This window comes from Erpetoichthys calabaricus, chromosome 6, assembly GCF_900747795.2.
Source record: "Erpetoichthys calabaricus chromosome 6, fErpCal1.3, whole genome shotgun sequence".
Classification (NCBI taxonomy): domain Eukaryota; kingdom Metazoa; phylum Chordata; class Cladistia; order Polypteriformes; family Polypteridae; genus Erpetoichthys; species Erpetoichthys calabaricus.
Genome location: NC_041399.2, coordinates 173538888 through 173559178, shown reverse-complemented (window position 1 = coordinate 173559178; position 20291 = coordinate 173538888). Strand labels below are relative to the sequence as shown.

General features: G+C 36.0%; 1 protein-coding gene across 6 annotated transcripts in view; it reads right to left on the bottom strand.

Annotated features, from left to right (window-relative positions):
- Nucleotides 1-20291, bottom strand: part of pard3aa (par-3 family cell polarity regulator alpha, a) — a 971084-nt gene that overhangs the window by 27243 nt on the left and 923550 nt on the right. For 5 of the 6 annotated variants that reach the window (XM_028804116.2, XM_028804120.2, XM_051929055.1 and 2 more), the window contains one exon: nucleotides 14772-14892. In XM_028804116.2, the coding sequence (XP_028659949.1) occupies nucleotides 14772-14892 (121 nt within the window). The remainder of the gene's footprint in view (nucleotides 1-14771; nucleotides 14893-20291) is intronic. The other variant, XM_051929054.1, reaches the window with a different exon arrangement.

Sequence of the window (20291 nt, the reverse complement as noted above, 5' to 3'; positions counted from 1 at the left end):
TGGTCTATATGGCATGATTAAAAATAGACTTCTGAGGGTGGGGATAACATTCTATCAATGTGAATGGACACAGCACCCCAGAAATTAACAGGAAATGCAATAAAGAATAAACTTGGAAGCATTTCATTGAGCAAAGGATTATGGGAATCTTCAACATCAAACCAGTCCATGAACTTGCAACTTTAAAATAATTCTTGATAAGGTAATGTTGATGAATCATGTACTCTTATTTTTAATATTTTTTTATAGTGCTAGGGAAGTTTATACACATCATAATAAAGGATCATTGGGCAGCCAATTCAGTAGCTTTGATTGACATATCTATTATTATTATTAACATGGAACAAATACACAAGCAACCTTCTCAAGAGAGGGAACATTTAATGTATGGTCATCATTCAGTTACCATGCTAACAGTCACAAAATGCTTACAATTTGTATTTAATCGCAATCAGAGCTGTAATGTAAATGAAGCCACAGCATAACAGACTTTTATTTATAACAACAAGCAAATGAAAACCTTCATGTGTATATAAATATTCGACAAGCATAAGTAAAAGCATCCATATATCAAAGACTACCACCAAAAGCTCTAGAAAAGGTTACGTTAAACAGCAGAAAGAAAGAGCACCAAAGGCTTATGGGCCAAGGAAAAGGACTTATAGATGTGAAAATAATTAAAATTGCACATCTCACTGAGATCTTTTTCTGCTCCAGACTGATTTGACATGTAGTTATGGCCAAGTGTAGGTATCATGTATCATAAATAGTGAAAGAAAACAGCAGAATGAGTGAATAAATTGTTCAATCAAACAAATCTGTCTTGTTTAAAATTGTCTAAAATATTTCCAGGGCAAGATCCAACCTGCAAACATTGCAATCGAGCTCCTGCCTTATTGGGCCACATGTTTTGGGCCTGCACCAAATTAACATCATTCTGGACCAAAATCCTTAAATGCCTTTTAGACAGCCTTGGAGTCACACTCCCTCCTAATCCACTAACAGCTGTGTTTGGTGGACTCCCAGATGGGCTTAAAGTGGAGAAGGACAAACAAACTGTGATTGCCTTTACACTGTGCCTTTGGCACGTAGACGTGTCTTGCTCAAATGGAAGAATTCTAGCCATCCTCTTTTAAGTTGTGGGTAACTGATGTCATATTCTATTTGAAATTGGAAAAAAAATAATTCTCATTTATAGGATCTGTTCAAAACTTTTTAAAAACCTGGCAGGATTTAATCAATAACATTTCAGAATAAGCATTTTCTATTGGGGAAAACGATTCTCTCCCCTCTTTTCTGCTCTTAAAATTTTACTCTGGCTATTGGCCCTCCTTTCTTTCTCATGGGTGGGGCTTAAATTGAATTTAGTTTTGTCAAGTTTGGCTTGTTTGTATGGAATGTTACTTGCTTTTAATAAATTCAATAAAATAAATCAGTCAAATTAACACTGTGAATTACTTTAATTCCTCTGCAAATGGTCTGCATGTAAGCTACATTGCAAGTGGAAATATTTCCCTTTTCATTATTGTACCAAGCAAAGGTAATATGACTAAACCTATAAGGAATTTTTAACTCCCCAGTTTATAATAAACGCCCCAAAAAGAAAACTCACAGAGGACCCAAGATTTAAAGAAATAACTTGTGGGAAACTGTCGTTTGCAGGGATTGTAGAGATTGTACTTGTTCCTTGAACAAAGGCATCTCCATAGGGGTACTGCTGGTATTCATTTTTAATGAAGTCAGGGGTTCTCCGGATAGTAAATGGTAGGGACCAGCCATTAATGTGAGAGCCTAGAATTGCATGGATAGGACTGACTAGCTGAACAAAAGGTACCACAAGTAGGGTGCTAATTAAGTCTCCTCTGCTGTCTCAGGAGGTCAATATGAACTGACATTATGGGCTGCTTAAACCTACATCATATAGTACTTTCTGGATGATGCTTCATCATCAGTCATGTGACAAAGTGAAAAGGGTGTAAAGTTAGTCACCTATGCCACATATATGATGAGCTTACAAGTCAGGAAGTGAATTTACTGGGGGGGGGGGGGGGGGGGGGAAGGTCACAATGCTTGAGTTGAGAGAATGATTATGAAAGAAGATTGTGGAAGGCTATCAGAGAAGATGTTGAATGGTTTGACTCTTTAGTATTGTACCTGAATTGTCAAGGGACAGATTTTAGATTGAGGTTTATAGGACCTTCAGGATAGCTTTGAAACCTGTTGTTTATTTACAGTCTCAAGACTGAAGGTTTTGGGTCATGAGACTCCATGAAAAGTTTTAAAACACTGTAAAAAATCACTGCAGCTATTAGAATCCCAAGGAACTTGCCAATGATTCCACCAGACTTCAGTATCTTACTACCAGCTTCTGAAGCTGCTCCTGTAAAGAACTGTGTTCACTGCAAAAAAACAATTAGCTCTGAGTAGCTGTCATTTTCCAGTAATCACCATCTGAGCAATGCCTAGAAATGAAACATCCAAAAACCTTAACAGTGCAGCAGAAAACAGCAGGCATTACCCACACCAAGCATATTGAAAGCATAAACCCCCTACCAAGAAAGAGCTAACTTCTTTTCTAGAGAAGCATAAACATTGTTACTACCAAGTGAAGCCAAGCAGGTATAAGCATATGGCATCATGCTGTTTTATCCAGGATGGCTATCCATTATCAGTTTTGAGAAGGTCCATCACTCCTTGGGCTCACTGTATCGAGATGGTATAGTCGCATTTATTTTCTTTCTTTACTACCAGATGACACTACGCTGTGCTCATGACTAATGCTGGGGAACATTACTTTTAAAAGTATGTGACTTAGTGATGTTACTTGTTACTCACAAGAAAAGTAACTACTTACTTGTACTTATTATTAAATTTAATGTGTTACAAGCATTGTGTTAATTTTGCATTACTTTTTCTTCTTTTGAATGAAAAACTGCACATTTCACTGGCCGACATTTGTTATTTTAATCCAAACCCAGAGCCAGCTTGTGCCAATGTTTTGGTGTGTGCAAACAAAATTTAATTGGCAACTTTTGAATGATGAAAGAAGGAAAAACAGTTTTTTTTTGTCAGGTATCGTATGAGCTAGCATTCCACCATGTAAATAAGCAGTATCAGTGCCGATAAGAACAGCAAGCCTGCAAAGTTGCAAAAGAATTCCAACTAGCGCAGCAATGGTGAGCGACTGCATTACCTGAAAGTGTGATGTAAAAGAGCGATAATCCACTGGCATGTGACATCAGCTTATTACAATATAAAATAAACCAATTGTCATGAGTATGCCTTTGTAATGATGCTTTAAGGCAGCACGTTGTATTACAGTTTCTGAACAATTTACATACAGATAAGCTGCATATAATTTAAATTTGTAGTTTGACAACAACATAAAGAACATAATAAAATAGCAGATCCTTCTACTTTTTTGCAGACCGCTAGAAGACCCTTCCGGTCTGGTGTCTGGAAACCCCTGACTAACACATCTGTTGGAGAGGTCAATCTCCCATTACACTCCAAGGCTGCACATCATGCTTTTCGATTATCAAACTGCTACTTTAATATAAAACATATGTTTGAAAATGCATTGAAATAAAGAAAAAAAATAAAAAAATGAATGCTCCGTCTTCAGCGCTTGTGTCCCAAGCACCATTTGCACTATCCATGAGCTGTCCCTGCCTAAGCTTGTTTTATTAGGCAGCTTCCATGCTCTATATTTTAAACCAAATATTGTGAATGCTTCCACCTGTTAAGAGGGGTGTTTTGAATAATGCCAGTTTCACTTCAAGCAAATGCAGCATTATAGAGAACTACAGACATAAAAAAATAAAAATAAAATAACAATTGTATTTTTACTTCAATAAAATAAGCATTGCGTTTTGTTGTTACTTTAAAAACTGACTACATAGCATATTTTACTTACATGTTACCCCCAGCACTTCTTATGACAACTCCCTTTAATGGCAACTCTAGTTACTGCTTTCTTCGACTGACAGGAAGACAGATTGTGAGCGATGAATCTGCTTCCACTTTGCTAAGCCATTATAAAGGAGCTAAAATGCTGTTCAACAATAAAGAATAAACATGTTTGGTCTTATGAGCAAAGAAAACAACTACTTTAAATGTTCTCCTCTTTATATTCCTTAGAATTTAAAAAATACTAAGAGTTCAAAGGATAGCTTTTAATAATTTGGTGCTAAGCAAATAGCAGTATAGGGTGACAATTTCTGGAATTTGATGTGTGCAAGACTCCTGTTGAGCACCACTGCTTATATCGTTACTTTACAGGAATTTGAAAAATTTACATCTGAGCAGCTAATGGCTAAAAGTGAGACTCCTGAATGTCAATTAGTGCATTTTTCCATGCTTGTAACAATTTATAGCTGCATTTTAAAGACCCCTCTCGATGTGGCTCTTCCATAACTAGTATGTTTAGCTTTCTGCCTTTGCCATGCAGCAGGACTCAGTCTGATTTTCATGAGCAAAATCAAAATGTGGATTTCCTCTATTCAGGCACATTTATAATTATTCTAAGGAAATTAATGAATCCTCAATAAATGACGTATCCTCACCCCCAGTGTATATATAAGCATAAATATATGTTGTGTCTTTCATTTAAAACGAAATAGTCTGAACTACAGCCAAAAACCTTGTAGGGCATGAGGATTCTACCTAGAAACAAGATCTACCTTCATATGAAGACACACAGGAATCTGTAATAGAAAATGTTGTTAACTAAATGTAAGTACTGGATGAGGTTAACAAGATCAGAACACTTTAGGACACTTTTTTATATACACATAAAAGGAAAACGAGGTTCATCACCTAAATGCTTCCTGTCTATAAAACAAGCACACATCTACAGTATATGTAGAAATAGATTCTACAGACCCCACACAAAACATACATGGGGGTAGGCTTTGATAAAGAATCATAGGAATTTTCAGATATTTTGGGCAAAATTCTCCCAAAAATACCATCTGCCTGTTTGGCTTTTTTAATTCTCTTATCACACTGCAGACATATTTAAAAGTCGCCAGCATCCTACTGCCTCATATTGTTTTCTAACTCGACCTGATTGGTTTCCATTCTGTGCACTGTACCTCTAGGAAGTTATTTCAAATGGTCAGCAGTACTAGGTCCAAAATGTTGCTTAGCAAACTGTGACCACAAGTTAAAAAGACAGAAAAAAAAGGAATCGCCTGGATTTCTTTAGCAGGCACATTATATCTCATTATACTTTATCATTTCAAAGGGCCTGTCATTCAGCAAGTGAAGATTTTGAAGGAAGAATTTGTTTAGTTTAAAACTTGGGCTTAGTCACTGGTTCACTCTGTATATTAGTGATGAGTAAGCTGATAAGATAAATGTAATCAGCTTGTAATAATTATTATAACTTAGTATATGATTTTGTATCAATCAAAAGAATACTTTAAATTATGTAATCATATGAAGATTTAGTGCTATAAAGCCTTTAGACAGAAAGACACAATTAAGATAGATGGGTCCACAAAATATAAATGTAGGGACAGGGGTTTACCTATAAAAATATCTGTTCAATATGTCGCATTAAATTTACAGTATGTTCAGTGAATAAATATTTTAGGTGTGGTACATGATATCAGGCATCACAATGCTTTGTTGTTTGAAGCTGGTATGCCTTTCTGCACACTCTTTTTCTAGGCACTGTGACTGCCTTCCATAATGCAAAAATAAAATGTTAATACAAATGATCTGGGGTATTCCTATTACCTTTGTGTGAAAACTCTGTTATTAAGCTACATTACATCCAAGCAAGATTTAGGCTTTACTTCAACTTTAGACAAAATATATTCTGGTTCCATGTAAACATAAACTGGACCAGCATATACAGAAATATACTCAACAACCAAAATGTGTTCTTAGCGTTATTTTTCCTTTCAATATACAAATACCCTTTGTCTATGTTTTACTTCTTCATTATATATAGACGCTTATACAAACCAACATATGATAGTAACTAGTGGCAAACCTACGTATAGGGGGTTGAGTTATGTGAGTGAACATGTTGATTATCATTAAAAAATGCTGCAACCTAACCTTAAATAAATAGCAAACACTGTTATTAAGACAAGCTCTGTTTAAAAACATTTCTTACAAAAGCTGAATTTATTTATATGAGATTTAAAACAAATAAATGGGCAGAGGGAGAAAAAAAATTAACTTTGCACACACTTCCTTAAGTACAAATGTGCAAAGCAGCTTTTGAATTGGCCTGGTATTTGTTGGTATGCAGTTTAGGCACCTCTTCTAATTTTAGCAATGAGAATTGGCACCTTTGACGAATGTTCACGAGAGATACCAGGTCACTGTTCGAACAACTTTCACTGCCTCATGAAGACTGAACTTTCACAGTATTGGCACCAAGTCTTAGCATACTGGTGAGCACCAAAACATCTTTGTGAATCTTCACGGGGGAGAGTTGATGAGTTCCAGCACTCGAAACAGGACAAGGAAAAAGTTATTGACCAAAAGTCACTGCATCACCATTAAAAGAATACTCTCAGTAACTTACTAATAGTTGTACATGTGACAATAATGACCCTACAAACCTATATGTACAGAATATGAAAATTATATACTACTGTCACCACTCGTTTCTGACAATTACACTTATGCAAATGTCCTACTTTTTGACTTATTCATGGATAGTGTGTAAATGTTTCAATGTTAATATAAAAAAAGTGTTTCCTTATTTCTTTATACATTTTTTCAATTGTATAAAAACAATTAAACTCAGCGGCCACAAAAAAGCAAGCAGTTCTGTTATCATATACAGCACTCATGTTCTCTACCAATTCAAATTAAAACAAAGTGTTAGCACTCTTACCCTGTTTTTCCTCATTACTAATGAAAAATGTTACCACATACAAATTTATACAACAGAACAATTAAACACATAAAGTGCCCTGCCTAATTCAATTGCACATGCTTGGTAAACTTAGGCGCAGTAAATACGATTTTTTTTTTTTCATTTTACCTAGACTGTCTGCTCCATAGATGAATTGGGCCAGAGTGTTCAACTGAATCATAAAAGCAGATACACAAAAAGAGACACTTCATGAATAGACTTTGTGTGGATGAACTAAAGTAAGTTGTAATAGTCAGTAATTATACACTCTGAAATTGTATTTTATTATTTTTCTTTTTACAGTTTACATTACAAAGAGAAAGGGTTCACTTCCACTGAAATGTAGCAAATATACAGATGAGCAGCATATTTCATATTCAGATACATAATCCAGAACCAAAGCCACCAAACACAATCAATATAGGCTTTGGCAAACATCAATTTACTATTATTTTCTTTTTTAAATATGAATAAACGTTTCAATGCACTCTCTTAGCGAAGATAACTAGCTGCCACACAGAATAGAAGAGTGCCTAATAAGTGCCTAAATTGCCATTTTTATATCTACCTCTTAAGTTGTTTTCAGAATGTACTTTGTTACTTAGTCTTATAAACCCCAAACCCAAGTCTCCCCTTAGCCTCCATACTCTTTGTTCTGTCCATCTAACTTACTCAAAGCAGTCTACAAGAAACCAAGAGTTGCAATTTAACAAAACTAATAAAAAAAAAAAAAAAAAAATTAAAAACATGCAAATACGTTTGATGCATTTATTACTAAAATCACACAAATATGCACACAGTAATTGCCCAAAATGCCCTTTTATGATCTTCATTTCTGGCTAGATCAAAACATAACATACTTTTAGTAGTGACTCAGTATAGAAGAATTAAAAAAAATACAGCAAACTGAATAAAGAGGTTTAAAAAAACACTACGGAGTGCTGACAAATAAATGGCCATGTAAAAGTACAGCATAGATGTTTGTATCTGTCATACATCACAAGCACAATTTATACTTTATATACCTGTATAAGTACTGTGATGAAACAAATTAAACTGAAAAGCACACCTCTCTATTTCTACAACACAATTGTATTGTCTTTTAATTATGTTTAATATTTAATGATGAACATTAGTGTATGATAATATTTTATCACTGATAACAACCCTAAAATATTTATTAATCTCCATGTTATGTGGTAATTATGTGATAATTCATCTTGTATTTAGTACAGAGAGTACCTTGAGATCATACTAATCCTTAAATATAGTACAATCAAGATTAACAAAGACAAAAATTCTTTAAAAAATAATAATTACTGGAAGAGTGTGTTAAATAGAATTAGACTAACATGTGAACAAAGATTTTTTTTTCTTTTACTGGGTACCTTAAAATCCAGTAATCTATGAAGATTATCTCTAGGATAATTTAGCCTACAAAGAAAGAGCTGCAAAACATCACTTTTGACAGCTTTTTATTGCTATACAAATTTCTAATTTCAAAATGTCTAAGAAAACCATGTTACACTGTGGATACATAAAAGGACAAGGACCGCCACAACAACCAGAGGGTCTAATTTAATTTGATTGATGTGAACAAGCCCAAGGAATTGACAGCACACACTACCCATATCACCACAATGCTCCCAAACACAAATATCTCTTATATTTCAATGGCCTCTATTATATGTTGCTTCAATGTTACAAGTAAGGGGCAGCATTATTAAAAATAATTGACATTATGCTGGTTGCCAACCTAATGCATTTATATTCAATGCCCAAGACTTGAGAGTTTCGTTTGTTTCAAGTAATACTCTACATACTGTAATGTGTTACAAATACTAGTAAGTAAATAAACATTCTTTTTCACAACTGAAAAATAACATGATAATTTAATGTACAGAAACAATATAGGAGTCTGTATATCTGAAAAACTCTCTTGAAAAGGCAATCAGAAAACTTGGCTATTCAGTGCGAATGACAGACTTGGAAAAATACGTATTTATGGTCAGGCCAGTCATACTTTAAAATATTAAAGTAAATATATTAAATAAATAGTAAATATTAGAAGTGAAGAGTGGGGCACTTTTTCTGGTAAGCAGATTATAAAAATATTAGGATAAATCCACAAACACAAAAATAAAATATAACATTCAAACATAACAATTTCAGATCTGCTTAACAATTCAGGATTGCTGGGGCCAGATAAGATGTCTTAGGCCTACCTGGTCACTTTAGTACTGTGTACACAACTAATAAAACACTTGCTGACTAGGAGATGATGCAGATGCCTCAGACAACATGAGTCCCACGTTCAGGTCTCATCCAGCACACCATAGGTAATCCAGTTTTCTCTAACCTCCCTGATATGTACGGGTGACTCTGAACTGACTAGCTGGGAGTGTGTGTGTGAGACTACGCCCAAAAATTGATTGGCATTATTTTTCCACTGTGACAAATGCTTTTATTAAGTAAAAGGCTTATTTGCTCCAATGCTGCTCTTTCAAGTAAAAAACTGAAATTTTCTGACTAGCTACAATGGAGTGTGACTGTTTTCCCATGATGTTTAGATTCTAGTTTTTACACACACACTCCCACAAAGGTCCAATTTGGAGCCTAAAGCTGATATCACATTATGCAGTTTGTTGTTGTAGGGACTGTCAGACTTGCTGACTGTTGTTGCCTATCTCGTTAATTTAAACGACTGAAAATTGCAGGGCGTGTCACATTTACTGACAGAGTGACGATCTTTCAGCACAGTTGCGCTTGTCCCTTTTTGTGGCAGCCAATAATGTGCTGCATGAAAGATTAAAAGGTATGGCGAGCTCAGCTGCAATCTCAGCTTTTTATTTGTTGTTTCCATTCTGTAGTGGTGTGGAAAACAGAAAATGTTAGACAGGAAAGCTTCTCTTCTGTTTGTAAGGTCCAAAATTCCCATGTTCCTTATTCCATGTCATTTCATTTTATGTACTGAACTTCTAGATGAGTATTCAATGGTTGTTAGCTCTCATGCACACAGAGCCCGTCCCTGCAAGTAAAGAAAAAGTAAAATCTGGAAAAGTACCGCTGACTGCCTCTGACTCTCTAAAATTAGGTAAAAGAAGGCTACGGCTGAAAATTACTGAAAGGGTTGTGTAATGTGACATGGTCTTAAAATGTGTTTATTTCGGAATATTTAAGGAAAATAAGAGTACCTGGAGGAAGATCCATACAGGCCTTGGGGAGACCATGCAAATTTCACAGATATAACATCTGAATATGGAAACTGAAGTCAAGATGCTAGATCACTAGCCATCCTGCCACCCCTCCATACTACTGTATATGTGTTAAACAAAACTGAACTGTATTGATCTGTTAACAACAATAATGACACTTTGTCTTATGAGCTGGTGAATCCCAAGGTAGAAGCAGGCAGGTCAGAATATTGAATCCAGCACAATTTTACCAAGACAGGATTTCTGTGGATGTCATTCTGTGTCAATATAAAGCCCAACACTTAATTTCTAAAATATGTGCGGTGAGCCAGTAAAGGTGACTGAGGGGACAGACTTTCATTTTAAGAGAAGTAGGATGAAAAAGCTGAAAACTTTGTTATAATGCGGACTTCACTTCCAATAGATAGATATTTTTAATTAAAAAAAAAAGTTTTTCATCTGCTAAAGCAGCTTATCTACTTGGTTGGTGAAAGTGTCTCTCAGCCAGTGGTTATCAGACATGGCCAGTTTTGTGATGAGTTGTGCTTATAGAGTGGACTTTAAGTTCAGACTCCTAATCTAACTTCTCTCATTTCTTACCGTTCAGGATTCAGGAAAATTCACAAATCATTAAGAGTAAACATGCTCTACACATAACCTCTTAAATAAATGATATTTACATAGAATATTTTGCTGCACTAGAGGGTAACTAGAACGTTAACTGATGGCTGAATAGAAAAAGCAGGTACGTTGGGAACTATTTATTGTAATTTATTTAATTTGGCTCATTAGTTAATACTGAGGCTTCAACACTCTAGAACTCGTAACTAAATGTATAGTGTAGTTGCTATTGGACTGTCATGAAAACCCCAATCAGGTAACAGTAAAACATGTAAATTCCATGCAGACAGTGGCCAGGCTAGCACTCATTTCTAGGGCTATTGAGCTCAGACAGAAGCACTAATCGCTGTACCAGTCTAATTTCAGAAAAAGAAAAAAAAATTGTGTTTTGTTAAAATTATTTTAAATTACACAATGGTTGAACTTCCATGTTAATAGATGCATAATTTGGTCCTTGAGTAGTAAACTTAACAATGGGTTATTAAATTGTCTAATTTCTGGCTCTATTTATGAATGCATGCACTGAAAATAACATTATTGAGTTTACTCAAATCCTAACCTTGCTCCTAATTGAGCTTTACTTGGCACAGCTTATCAGCAGTTTGACCATGAGATGAATTCTTTATTTTTTTTCCCAAGGTGTGATAGCCCAACTTTTCCCCATGCAAGGACAGTTGTTACAAGGGTACTGGATAAAAGCATCTGTGTCTTCAGAACTGAAGGCTGGTGTTCTCTCTGTAACTGGTTTGGACATTTTGCTAGTTATAAAGTGTAATTCAAGACTGACTAAATATAAGCCTGAAAGGAAACAAAACAACCATCCAAACTTTAAAAAGAATAGGGTCTGCTTGATTAACCTAACTCAAAAAGAATCTATTTACTTTCTATTAATATACTGTATCTGACTATTGGTATTTGAATGGGCACCTATTTTTGTGTTAGGTTGTTCTTGAAACAAGGGTTTCTTTTTGTTCCTTTTCTGTTCATGACATGTCCTTGGAGAAGGCATATAAATGTAATGTTATATTAAATTGTATACTAGCCAATTTTTGTTGAGCATTAAGTTATCAAAAGCTAAAATATAATGCTATCTTATTAGTTCTTACAACCAAATGCCATATCATTCTTTCAATTATTTGTGCCCCAAACAAATTATTTCAGACAAAGGAGCAGGTTGGGTTTTAGCACAAAAGGTGTAATGCAAAATGGATTTGTAAAAATGTAGCGGAGCACCAGAATAAAGCACTAAGGCAAACTAAAAACAGCTCCTCTGTCACAATATAACATACACCAGGAGGAACAATGAGTAATCATAATTGCATGTTAATTGAATTAAGAAAAAGCCAAACCCAAACCAAATTTACACACCCATAAACCACCGTTAATCAGTTAAACCCCGAAGTTCAGAGATATTCAATAAGTGTTTTAGAGAAAAGGGTCAGCGTTTTGACCTGCAATTTAGGAAATAGTTCTATTCCATAAGGTAATTAGACTGTCATCCTTAAAATTCCCTTCCCACTCACTGCAGGAAACCAAATGACAGGCCTCGATGTCTGCTTTGAGCGGTTATAAAACAAATATACACACCAGTTTGAACTTTAACCTTCAGTAGTTTAGTTCCCAGCAATGAAAGGTTCAGACACTTCCTTATGTTCACAAACACAACCGTCTCAGTGCATTTGAAGTTCTTTCCTTGCTTAGCCAAACAGAAGAGGATACTTTAAACTATTACTTATTTTTAGAATCACACAAAGTGACATATTTTAAATCGACAGAAACATCAAAAATGCCATACAGAAGTATTAGAATCTCGTTACTCCAAAAACTAATTTTGGTAAGACTTGGGTCACAATCCTCTGTGGGTGCCTGTTTTTATGAGAAAAACAAAACATACTGTATGTCTGAACACACTGATAATCTACTTGTGATATATAGACTGCTATACTATTCTAAAGATTTATATTTAATATAAGGAGGAATGAATACAGACACAGACTGCTGTCCTTTCCAAGGTGGTCTCTTCCCTTGCACCTTGCTGTTTGGATAAGTTGGTTTTAGGGTGTCATATGTAAAAAAAAGTAGAAGTTGGCTTCAAAGTCCTAAGTTCAAACTCCAGTCTCAACAATAACTGTTTGGAGTTGGTACATTCTCCCAGTGTTCAACTGCGGTTCGTCAGACGTCCCAAAGACAAGGTTAGTTTGACAGATTGGGCTTACATGAGAAAACGTGGGTGTGAATGTGACAAGCACAACAACAAACTGCTGTTATGGTGAGGGTTGGATCAGTCTTTCACCACATGCTGTTTGGGGGGAATCTCAACTTCCCATAGGTTGGTACCACAATAGGAGAATTTGGATGAATCCTCTTTTTCTTTCGGCTGCTCCCATTAGGGATTGCCACAGCGGATCATTTGATAAATATATGTGCAAAAAGACACAAATGTGTAAGGATGTAGACAATGGAGTCTGTGTATGAGCTCATCATATTACTTTTCACTTTTTTCATAAAGTCAGTCAAGTTCACCAAAATTTTGTAAAGATCACTAAAATAACCAACTCTGTTACCCTTGAGCAGTTCAGTTACACTTAAACATGAATGAAAAAATGCAAAAACACTGGGTTTGGGGGGCATGAGTGCCTTACTTTAAACTGAAATCCACCCATCTATCCGGGCCAACATTTATGAAGTCCATTCTGGTGGCAGTTGGGTACAAAGTAGATCGCCATCCTAGAATGGGTGCCTACCTAATGCAAAATCAACTAATTCTGAAAAAGGTGTATTGGCTGCTCCTCTGACTGGTAATACACTATAGCTCATTTGTTTTCATTTATGCCCCTCATCTTCTTGTGGCAGACATCTGGGACAATAAGATTTTGGCTAAGAAATATTAAAGAAGTAATTTCCGTTTCATATTCCTTTGGACTTTTTCATAAATTTGAACTCACTTCAAAAACTGCGTAAAAAACAGGATTCTACTAATAACTGGGTATATTGGTGTTCTGGTTATAAAACGTTTCATTCTTCAAAGTAAATTGAAGAAGGGCAAAGGTAGGTTTACTGTTTAAATAAGTAAGCCTTAAAAGAGCCTGATCAGACTGTCCTTATTCAGTCAAAGCACCCTGGGCTAAATGGGAAATGCCCTGGTTATGAGGACAATTAAAAGCTTTTGCCAATTTCAAGAGCTTTTATTTAAATGAGGGTTTTTTAACAATTTTATTTTTCATCAGTCAAATCCAGGTCTAACATTAGCACAATTAATTTCAAACCCACGAATTTATGGTCACAGGGGGTTGAAGTGCATCTCAGCAGCACAAGGCAGGAAACAGTCCTGGACAGTCCACCTCAAGGCCCATGCACACAAGCACACTCACACACGGGTCAAATTCTACACTAATCAATGGAATAGAATAATAAGAGCAAAAAATGTGGGCAATAAACAGCCATTTTAAAAAGAGAGTAAAAATGTTTTATAGATACTATTTTTATAATCCTACATTAACTTCTAAGAACAAGTCAGTACTTTTCCAATTGCAACACCATAGAGCTTAGGATAGTGAGTTATGTGCCTTCAGCGATTCAAAAGAGCAACACTTCTGAGAGACATCAAAGAGGGTTCAGTATCAGCAGGATCTCTTCAAACTCTGTGCCAGAAAGGACTGAGCTACACGATACTGGATTTGACAAGATTGTTAAAAAAAATTGTAGCTTGATTGAGTAAATACATAGGAAAAACTAATCTACTGTATCAGCACATCAGATACTGGAATTAAACATGGCCTTATTCTCAAAGAGAAAGTCTAGCTCAGAGCTGGAGAAGTGTGCCAGTACCATCCTAGCAATGGAAAGTGACAGGCAGATAGACACATATAATAATACATCAAGCGAGGTGGTGATGGACCACAGATGGAGTTGTGAAAGAGGTTAGAGGTTAAACTGTTAGAGGGTTACAGAACTGCGTTTCAAGCTGCATGGAGGATTTAAGGTCAGCGTTTGAAGCAGCAGCTGCCGGGGGGCAGAAGGCAAGAGTTGAGCAGCTCTGGCACTTCACTTGGACAAGCAAACTGTGCACTCACCCATGGCTGCTCAAAACTGTAGGTGCGTCTGCGTTCTTCCACGTCATCATCCTGCTTGGCTTGCTGGAACTCCTGACGCAACCGCTGTATCCGGTCGTGGTTGCTGGGCGCAAGCCTGCTGCTAAGGACAGAAGGGAATGCATTAGAATTTATAACCCTCTTTTGTTAAATGTCCACTTTCATACAGATTCATTAAAACCATTACTATGAACAAAACAGCATTATTTTGAACATTTTATAACACCAGAAAGTAAAAGGCTTTATACAGGAAATACGCTATTATCATTGATCAATGTTCTTTACTGATGGCTCTTACTGCATTAAAAACATTTTATAGGTTTACTGAATTCTGCACAAAGGCATTAATAGCCAAGTGGAAAAACAAAACTGTCTTCCACAATAAACAGGAAAAGATGTAAAAAAATAAAAATAAAAATAAGATGCTTTATTTATTCTAGCCATTTAATTAAATGCATACATATACTTATTTACAGAAAATAAATAAGAAATCTCTAATACGTCTTCTCTATGTCATCTTGATATACTGTATAGGTTTCATTTTAACCTTACAAATGATAAAAATACAACAAAGGTGTAAGGAGACTTCAATCCCATACTCTGCTATTTAGGAAATTACTTTTGAAAATCCAATTACACTTAATTCAATACATTGCCAATAGTGATCAATATATGCCCCCTAGTCTTTCTCATTTACAAGCATGGTTCCAATTCAATTAAAAATAAACCTTTATTACAGATGAGATGATGGCACATTTCAGTGAAGGGTCTGATTCCAATGAAAAAGGAAATCACGACGGACAAAAACAGTGTGACCCCTTACACACCATCCTCATATATCCAAAATGACACCATAGAGAAACCAGCTCATAAAACATACTGGGAACTCTAGAAGGTGCAGGCAGTATAGAAGTTAAACAGATCTGGGAGAAAGCCACATAGGCTGCTCCAACTTGCTTGACATAGTTGACCAGAAGGGGCTGCTGAAATAGCTCTTGTTTGAATTAGAAAAATGTAGATGTAAAAATGTAAAATGTTATATAACAATGTCTTGATCAAATCTGTCAGAATGGAATGAGGTATCCAGATTAAATGCGTGCTCCTTCCAAGTCTTTGAATTGGCTCTGTAGGTTTAAACCACTCACTCATTCTTACTGATCAAAACAACCACTGCCACTTCCCTCCCATTCCTCTCTCCTGGATATTACATTGGCCAGGATCAGTTTTTGTACCCTTTTTTGCTTGAAAATCAAACTGCTCAATTCCCTTTTTTTCAACTGCTCATTAAAGCGATAGCCCTTCCTATACTTAACTCACTCGCAGTTTACAAAATACATGTAAAGGACTCTACAATACTCATATGTGCATAGATATAACCGACTATAATTGGCTTAAACATTATTTTCAAGACACAGACCATCAAGAATCCATGAAACATTCCACATATTTTTCATTTGTGCCAAGAATCTTGCCAATTTTATTTGCTGCCAAATTTTCTTTAATTGCTCTCTTTGATATTATGAAGCTACAACAGCATCTGTACAATTCAGTCTCGAACTGAAAGATGTGGATTAACACCAAAGTTAACTGCAAGATGGAGGTTAATATTCAACACCTCTTAACACCAGCTGGGAGAATTGTTTCTTTATTTTGAACCATTTTTACGTTCCAAAATATGCATTTGTAATGGGAGTTTCGGGAAATAAGTACATTTTCTCAAAAAGCAATGCTCACCTGCATACATTTTCCAAGCAACCATACTACTTGCACTTCAGAACACGCAACGCACCTGAAACTAGGCATGTTTGGGCCTGGCCAGTACTTGAATTTGACACCCACAAGGAAAGCCTGGGTTGCTGCTGGAAGACGTGTTCGACAGGTCATCAGGAGGCACTCACCCTGTGGTTTCTTTGTGGATCCTAAATGTCCCGGCCCACTGAAAGGGACACTGCGCTGTAAAAACAGCCACTGTTGTTCAGACGAGATATAAAACTGAGGTCTTGACTCTCTGTGGCCATAAAGGATCCATGAAAATGTTTCGGTGTACCCTAATATCCCGGCTAAACTGCTCATCATGGCCTGGTCGTTATCCCCTGTCTCTTTTTGTCTCTCTTCTTCACCTCAGAATAGCTAATCTGGCACAAGAATGGCTAACTTTACATCATCCAGGTGGATGCTACTCAATGGTGGCAGTTCAAGTGGTTCCCCACTGTCTATGTAAACCTCTTTGAGTAGATTAGAAAAGTGCTATATGAATGTAATTAATTATTATTACATATTATATGATTAAGCAGTACTTTATTAAAGTGACTCAAGTCACACTGGTTTGAGGTCACTCCTGGTGTTGAGTAAAAGTTTTTGCTCACTCTCCTTGAAATCCAGAGGTTACTCAGGCTCATTTCTCACTCTAGTTTCAATTACAGCAGCATAGCCAAACAATCATTTATTCTATAATTGAGTGTCACTCTATCAGAAGTTGTGAAATAAGGTGTTTTGAAAAGAGATACATATAAAAAGTATAGTCTTGATAAATATAAAGGACTGGTCAAATAACAATTCATAATGAACATCAATTGTTTCCATTCTAAGCTTACAAGAGAAATTAATGTGTTTTTCCTGAGTTAAGAAGTAAAATCAGGTTTCTGAAGGTGCTCATACAATACTGTCCACAAAGATTTTAGATCCTTGCAGGGTGACGCTGTTGAACTTCACCTATGAGAGTAGTTGGAGCCTGAGCCTGATGCATTGCATTCATTTATTTTTTGAACCTGTTTGTTCCCATATCAAGTACCAAGGAGCCAGAGTGCAACCCAGGAGGATAGGGAATGCAATGAAGTGGAAGGTGTCAGTCTAATGTAAAATATGTTGACTCACTCAAAAATTTCTATAGAACAAACAATGACCCAATACTACAGACCAATTTTTGAAAGTGTTTGGCAATTTTCATCACCTTGCAGTATATAATTACATTTACCAAAAACATGAAGCAGCTAGAGGGAATGGTAGAGCCTGCTTCTTAAATCAGTATATACCATCTTCCTACTGTTTCACTGCAGACTGAAAAGTAAAACCCTAATCAATACTGTGTTCTTGATTAGGCGTAGCAAGACCAAAAACAACACGATTCCATATGAGTACTTGTGCACAAGCTGAACGAATCATCGGCTTTACATCTTCAACTTAAGATTCTAGTGCACTGCTTCAATATGGGCTGTTGAGAATGACTACCTGCTGTGTTTATTAAACTCTTAGATTACTATAATATAACATAATCAAACCTGCTTAAATCAATTCAGGGTCATGTGGGGGCCAGAGCCTACCACTGAACACAAGACACATCATTCATCACAGGGCCCACTCATGCACATCCGCAGAGGCTAGTCAGGAATATCACCAACTAACCAAGCATACATGTTTTTGGGGATTATGGCAGAAAAACCAAGCAGACAGGGAAATTGTTTCAGCACGAAAAGTACAATGAATCCACGCACAAACATTGAACCTAGGATGCTGAATCCTTGAGGCAGCATCCTGTACTCTCGTATTGAGGCTTTATTTTTTTCAAAACTCACTGAATCAAAATCCCTGCAATTGACATTATGAAGAAAATGTAAGTACAACTCCCAAAGACAACTCCCCACCACACAGTCAGAAATAATAATAATAATAATAATAATAATAATAATAATAATTCATTACATTTATATAGCGCTTTTCTCAGTACTCAAAGTGCTATCCACACAGGGAGGAACCAGGAAACGAACCCACAATCTTCCACAGTCTCCTTACTGCAAAGCAGCAGCACTACCACTGCAATACATACCAACATGTTAATAACGTTCTTGTATTTACACTTAAAAATAAAATGATGTTGTTGTTTACAAAAAAAAAGCTCATGTGATCAGATATTCTGTGACTTGCACTAAACTTTGATATTAATATAACTGATGTTTAGTACGCATTATATTTTTTGTGTTAAAAATTACTACATAATATAGCCAGATGAAAAGTTCAGTAGATCACCTTCCACCAACCATCACCCATTTACAGTATCTTGGGGATAAAGGTTAAGGCTTTGTTGCATGCTGGTAGAAGATCAATTTCCATATTTTAAACTAGTGACTCTGAAACATAACCAATCATTCAGATTTAACATACACTGCTATATAAGACAGCATTTTTGGCCCATAACAATTTCATAAACTAATTGATTAAGTGACATAGCAGTGTTTTAAGTGTAAGAAGTAACCAAATAAAGTGAGAGAACAGAAAGGTTACTTACTCCAAAAGTTTACTGTTTAAAGATGTCTTCATAGATTACTGGCAGATTTAATAAGGAATGGATGTGTATTGTAAATACTGTTTTGATATTTAATCGAGGGTAAAGTTATTATTTTCTATGCATCTGCATAAAAACAGCTTACGCTTGAAACATTCTTTCCCTAAAATGTATTCTAATTTGCTTTTTCTAAGCTTTGCCAAGTATAATGTGCAAAGAACATTCTTCTTTTCCTTTGAAGGGACTCATGAAAATACTATAATGCTATTAATAAATTACAGTCAGGACTGAGGCATGTGGTCTTATAACTGAGTGCCCGACTTTGCTTTCTAGCTGCATCTATGTAGCATGCATGCATATATCTCCTAACAGATGGGCCGTATTTCTGTGTGGCCCTCGCTGTTTTTTCTCTAGAACATCAGCTGGTTGCCAATCAGAAGCAGGTGCTGGCAGAAAATTTAAAGGCAGGGCTGTCCCCAAGCATGGGGGCACCACTGGACCTGAAAGACGTATATAAAAGCAGTTACATGCACTCCATAAATTTCTACTGCTGCCAATAAGGAGGATTTTCATTAGCACAACCAAAAAGAGAACCACAATGCCTCTTGATGATTTAGGCTTGTGTCCTGCACAGATGTGATCACTTCGAACAAAGAAAGAAGAGGGCTGGGCTTGACCATCAAGAAAGCAAGAAGGAAAAATGCTGTTTTAAAAACTTGGTGGCTCTTTATTACGGTAATAAATCAAGATCCAGTACAGGGTTCACTCTTTTATTCTGTCCAGAACAATGCTATATTAAATGTGATTTCTGCACATCTCCAGGGAAATAAAAAGACACCCTGAGCCTTTTAAAGTAGCATAGCTAATTCTTTTTATTAGATGTGACCACCCTGGTCAACATGTGGGTGCAAGGTTTTTCTATATCTATTGTATCTGTGCTAGTTCTGATTAACCAAAACACCCTCACTCATTTTCCACCTAAATACAATAAAAGACAAATCAAACTAACTGGTGAGTCATGGAGTACTCCAGAAACTTCAGCTAGACAAAGCAGTTTGAATATGGGAAAGGCACTATATAAATAAAGTATATTACTATATGCGTAGGTCTGGTCACTATGCTGAAGAAAAAAAAAAAAAAAAAAAAAAAAAATATATATATATATATATATATAAAAAAAAATATATATACACTAGGGGGTTCCGCCCCCTGCTCGCTTCGCT